This window comes from Trypanosoma cruzi, genomic scaffold, assembly GCF_000209065.1.
Source record: "Trypanosoma cruzi strain CL Brener 1047053516591 genomic scaffold, whole genome shotgun sequence".
NCBI lineage: Eukaryota > Euglenozoa > Kinetoplastea > Trypanosomatida > Trypanosomatidae > Trypanosoma > Trypanosoma cruzi.
The window spans coordinates 52,165-57,778 of NW_001849285.1; the positions used below are offsets into that span (position 1 = coordinate 52,165).

The following is a 5,614-nucleotide window of genomic DNA, read 5'->3' on the forward strand; positions in this document are numbered from 1 at the left end:
TCGTTGTCCCGAAAAACAACCGCTGACCGAGACTCCACACAAAAAACCCAAACAAATATGATGACGTACTGCACCAGGCTCGACACAAGATTGCCTCGGACCACCACAGCAGAGCTGTTCAGTACAAACAGTGACAAGGATTCGGCATAACCTTCAAGATGTATCGGTGTGCCCTCGCCACCAGCCATATGAAACGTGTTGCCCAACACCGCAAAAACAGAGTGCCACGTCACCCTCAGCGCATACTTGACAACTTGAATGGCGCTTGACGATGTCGTCATGGTCTGAAACGCATTGCCACTGAGCACCACCGCAGAGTAGTTGCTGATCGCCAGCTCATTCATCGCAACACACGACGGCTTCCTAAGGCCCAAACCCAGCCGAGGGATCATTCTCGTGACCGTGAAGCGGTTCCCGCTGATCGTGATGTTCGTGCGCGGTGGAAACCCACCCTCCGGGCTGAGCAGCGCGTCACTGAATGTGTTGCCGGTGACGACGATGTTCAGCGACCCCACAGCGGCGTACGCGTTGCCCAACAGCAACAGCACTGCACCTTCCCTCCACGTGCATCCATCGAACGTGACGTTCGCCACGTCGCCCGTCATCGCCCCAATCAGCACCGTCAGGCTCATACCGCCCCCGCTGAACGTCACGTTGCGGTAGCACAGCCACGACAGCCCGCTGCCCACAGACTGCGCAACCTCGGGGTACACCATGTCGCTGATGCACTCACCAATCGGCGGCGGTGGCGGTAGCAGTGGCGACGGCGGTGGTGGCGGTGGTGGCGGCCCAACAGGCACAGGCGCCGGGACACACACATCGCCGTGCCCTCCAGCAGCGCACTGGCACTTGCAGTCAATGACCGCTGTCGTCAGCGGAGCAAAGCAGTCGCCGTCCTTCGTGCAATCCCTACACGCAGCAACCGTCGTCACGTTGGTGATGCCGCTCAGCTCCAGTTCTCCCGTCGTCGTCAAAACTCGTCCAAGAACCGTCAGACACCCAGCAAAGAACCGGTAGCCGGCGTCAGCCTGCGATAGCAGAGGCCTCGACAACCCCGTCGAGCCCATCCTGCAGCCCGTCAGCGTCACCACACTGCTGCTGTCGATGCTCACAAAAGCGGACCCAGTGTCGTGAAACATCGCACCCACTCCCACGTCGTTGTCGCGCCAATCCAGCCAGCTTGACCGCTGGACGGTCCACAAGTCTTCTGCGTAGATGGCGCAGGCCACGATACCGCTGTTCCCCACCACGCGCAACACGCTATGTTCCGACACGCTGAATCTGTGGTGCTGGTACAGGAGGCTTGTCGCAGAGGACATTGTATTGTTGAGCAGCGCAAAAACGGAGCGGTCACTCACACTGAGCCTGTACACGTAAAACAGGTGTTCGTACCCATCAAGACTGCAGTAACGCGCATACAGCGAGCTGCCACCCACCAGTGTCAGCGTCCCGAAAGAGTACAAACCAAACTCACCGTACCTCAACGCATGCGCCTTGACGTTGCTGACCAACAACGAGGATGCAGTCAACACAACGTCGTGCAGCGTCACTACGCTCAACCTTTTGCTCACAGTGTCGTGCCAAAAAATGGTAGAAAACTGCACCGCGTCAACCTCCGTGACGGCGATATCGCAGTGTTGCGGGAGGGCGAATGCAAACACAACAACGGAGGACCGCATCACCGTCTGGCTCACGCGGATAAGGACGCCGGATGACTCGGCCGCCGCAACTCCCCCAACAAACTGCAGCACGGCACCCTCACGAAATGTGCATCCAGTGAGCGTGATGTTGATGGGAAGACGCAGCGGCATACTGTTGAGAAAAAACGTCAGCACAGCATCCACGCCGCTGAATGCCACACCCACGTAGCAGTGGTGCGTCTTCCACATGTTCAGCGTGAGGTCCGTCAGCGTCTGGTTCACCACGCAGCTCCTGTCGCCGTCAACGGCTCTCTCCGCCACGGGCGGCGAAAAGGTGTCGGGCACCTCGAAAGGAAGACACGACGCGCCATGCCATCCCTCCTTGCAGCTGCACGAGCATGAGCCGCGATCCACCGACTCCGTCCCGGGCATGTAGCACGCCGCGTCATCGTTGCATGTGCCACACCTGAACACCACCACTTCCACCGGAAACGCGCCGTCGTACGACACCTCCTCGTCGCCCTGCAGGTTACACCCAACCACAAAACGCGCGGGTGAAGCCACGACAATGCTCGCTAAAAAAATATTGAAAAGAGGCAATCTGGAGCCCACCTGACGGTTGTGTGCAAGCACCACGGTGGTGCCGCTGCCCGACAGCCGAATTTTGTGCCAGAAATACGGAATAGCTAATACCGAAACTGCACCCACGCTGTTGCCCTTCACACGCCACTGCGCACCACCCTGGAGGGTCACAGAGCCAGACAAATGCAACAGCACGGAATTGAAAACCCTCGTGCTGCCAAAGAAGGTGCAGTCCACCACTCGCAGCAGTCCCGCGGAGCTCACGGTGGTACACCCAAAAACATGAACGCCATTGAACGCGCTCATCGTGTTGTTCTCCACGTCAATGTAGCCGCCGTTCCTCATGTCAACAGCGTAAAAATAAACAGATGATTCTACACCGTCATCATCCTTCGTTGTGCTCAGCGTATTTCCCTTCACAATGATCCCGCCACCATCAACGACAACAGCATCGGAGAAATAAACCGCGTACCTATTCCCCTCAATGTGGTTGTCAATTAGCAGCAGCGTCGACTTCGCACCGAGGGAGAATTCCGGAAAGGCAATAGCGTAGCTCAACGTCGACACAAGCGTACTGCCCACCACCAGTATCTGGGAGCTCGCGCCAAAATCACCCCTGAACTCCAACTCACCAGAATCCATCATCGAGGATGTCACGTTCACGTGCACGCGCGCAATACTCCCCTTGATCGACAGGCCCACGAGGACGCACTGCAGTAGCGTGATGTTGAGTGTATGTTGTGGTGCGTCAAAGCTCCACAGGTCCAGCACAATCGCGGCAGTGAAGGTCACGTTGACGAAGCACAGACCACGCACACCGGGATCAGTATATTCCACGGAGCTGATGCTGCCACCGTGCACGCAGCGAACCTCCGTGTCGTTCGCATCGGGGAGCGGGAGCGGCCCAAGGCCGTCCGGAACCGCAGCTGGCAGACAAGTGTCACCGTAGCCGCCAGCAGCGCACACACACTCACAGCCACTGATGCCGCTCGTCCTCGCTGGAAAGCACACGGCGTCCACCGTGCAAACGCCACAGTCCAGTACCGTCACGGGCGTCCCAATATTGAGGTCTTCTCCGTAATTCGTCACAGGGGAGCCCCTTAGCTCGTTGCACATGCCGTAGATGATCGGGCGCAAGTCGGATGGTGATGACCACTTGCTTGTCATAAGTACAATGGTTGACGAGTACGAGCCGTACGTGAAGTAGTTGTGTAGTATCGACCACACACTCCGATCGCGGAACGCCACGCCATTCACGTCGGCCACGTACACAACGTAGGCGGTGCGGAACTCGTTGTCGCGGTGCACCAGCCAGCTGCCGCCAGTCACGGTCAGCGTGTTTGCAATGAGCATGGCGAAGCCGAGACGGAAAGTGCTGAACACAATCTGCAGCACGCTGCCGCCATCCACCACAACGTCCTTGAAAACAAAAGCACCTTCGTAGTATTCTCTGCTCGGCGCACTCCACGAGCTGTTCTGTATGGAGAACACGGAGCCGCCGCTGACACGCAGGTCCGACGCAAGGGCGTACATCACGTGCGTCCGCGACAGGACAGCGCAGTTGTCCATGTAGAAGACGCTGGACAGGTTCGCGCCGAGGCCGCGCTCCACGAGGATCGCAGCGCACGATTCCCCGCCGCACACCAGCGTAGACCGCGTCATGACAAACCGCGTCGACAGAAGCCGGACGCCGTCCAGAACTAGTGCGGGGCCGTGCCGGGATCCCTCGTGGCCACGGGTAGTCTGCACGTACTGCGACCCGCCAACCGTCGCACGCAGCGTTGAGTTCGCCAGCAGCACACTCGAGTGCAGCGGCATCGCGCCATGCAGCACGATCGTGCCCTCCAGCGACGTCACATTCGTCATGTTGACGAGGGCGTGCGGCATCGGGCGCGCCGTGCTCTCGCTGAGGCCGCCAATCCGCAGCTGCGCACCGCCCTCAAGCACGCAGTGGCGCAGCGTCACGTTCAGCGCGTCAGCAAACGCATCCATCGAGCGCAGATCCACCGCCACAGTGATCGGCCCGCTGAAAACCACCGAGTCGAAGCACGCCGTCGCACGCACGCCGCCAACCGTCACGGACTCCGTCAGCGTCACGCCACCCATGCAGCCCGGCGCACCGCCACCACCACCGCCGGCCCTCGCAAGCGGCACGTCGAACGGCAGGCACGCCTCGCCCACGCCGCCGGCACGGCAGCTGCACACGCAGTCGGTGACCGACGCCGTCAGCGCATCGAAGCACGCCAGCGCAGCCGCACAGCCGTCGCACGGCACCACGCTCACGGAGGGCAGGCCGGCCAAGCGGTAGTCGCCGCTGCTCTGCAGCACCCGGCCGCCGACACGGTTGCACTGCACCCACACGGCGCCGCTCCTGATCGTCAGCCCGGAGACAAGCGTCGCGCCGGTGGCAGTGCAGCGCGCAATCGATACGGCGCCGCCGCTCAGCGTCACCCCCGACAGCGACGCCAAAGACGACGCCTCGCCCACCGCCCACACGTCGTGCAGGTCCAGCCACCCGCCGGCACCGACCGTCCCACCGTCGCAGCGCACCAGCGACGACTCAACAGATCCCTCGACGCCCACGAAGCGCAGCACTGAATCAAACACCGCAAGGCGCTCTCCAAGCACAACTCCGCCGCCGCTGCTCACGATAGACACGTTCGTCACGGAGAACACCGAGTGGCTCCGCAGACTGAGGCGCGACGAAGACGCCACACGCAACGCGGACGCGGTCGGACCGCCCGACGCCTCCAGCGACACGCCGTCAAGCACCACCGCGCTCGACAGCAGGTCCACGCCGCCGCCAACGTGCACCGCCGACCCGCCCGCGTGCAACGACCTCAGCACAGTGCTGCTCACACGCAGCTGCGTCTGCAACAGCGACGTCGCGTACAGCACAAGCGGCGATGCCACCGCGTCCGTCAGCCCGCTCACCTGGGAGTAGCGCATCGGCCCCGCCGTCACAATCGTCGAGTCGCGGACCGTCACGTTCGTGTGGGCCGGCAGGTTGTGCACAAACACAAGCGAGCAGTAGCTCCCAGACAGCCCGCTCACGCTCACCTCCAGGCTCTGGTCACTCGCCGGCTCGCTGCTGTGGCCCCGCACGTAGATCTGCGCACCGCCGTCGCACACGCAGTTCCTCAATTCAATGCGCAGCGCGCCGGGAAGCATCGCCGCAACGTCAAACACCACAGCCACACCGTTAGTGATGGACACGCCGTCCATCAGCACCGTGTCCACGGCGCGGCCAACCGTGATGGCTCTGTCCACCGTGCCGCCCCGCAGTCGCAACACCACCGCATGCGCCGCGGGCATCCACGCCGCCGCCACAACCAGCGCCAACACCACGAGCAGCGCCGCACGCACAGCCGCAATGGCCCTGCGCTGCACAC

At 61.7% G+C, this 5,614-nt stretch overlaps 1 protein-coding gene across 1 annotated transcript, besides 2 other annotated features; it reads right to left on the bottom strand.

Moving 5' to 3' along the window:
* On the bottom strand, window positions 1-5,614 carry Tc00.1047053506523.9 (dispersed gene family protein 1 (DGF-1), putative; the record flags this gene model as incomplete). Its single annotated transcript, XM_799215.1, has 1 exon — window positions 1-5,614. A coding segment is annotated over one exon (5,614 nt), but the record flags the coding sequence as incomplete, so codon positions are not given.
* Window positions 1-5,614: a sequence feature (areas not merged during assembly with more than two copies in the genome that could not be assigned to a particular haplotype).
* Window positions 738-789: a microsatellite.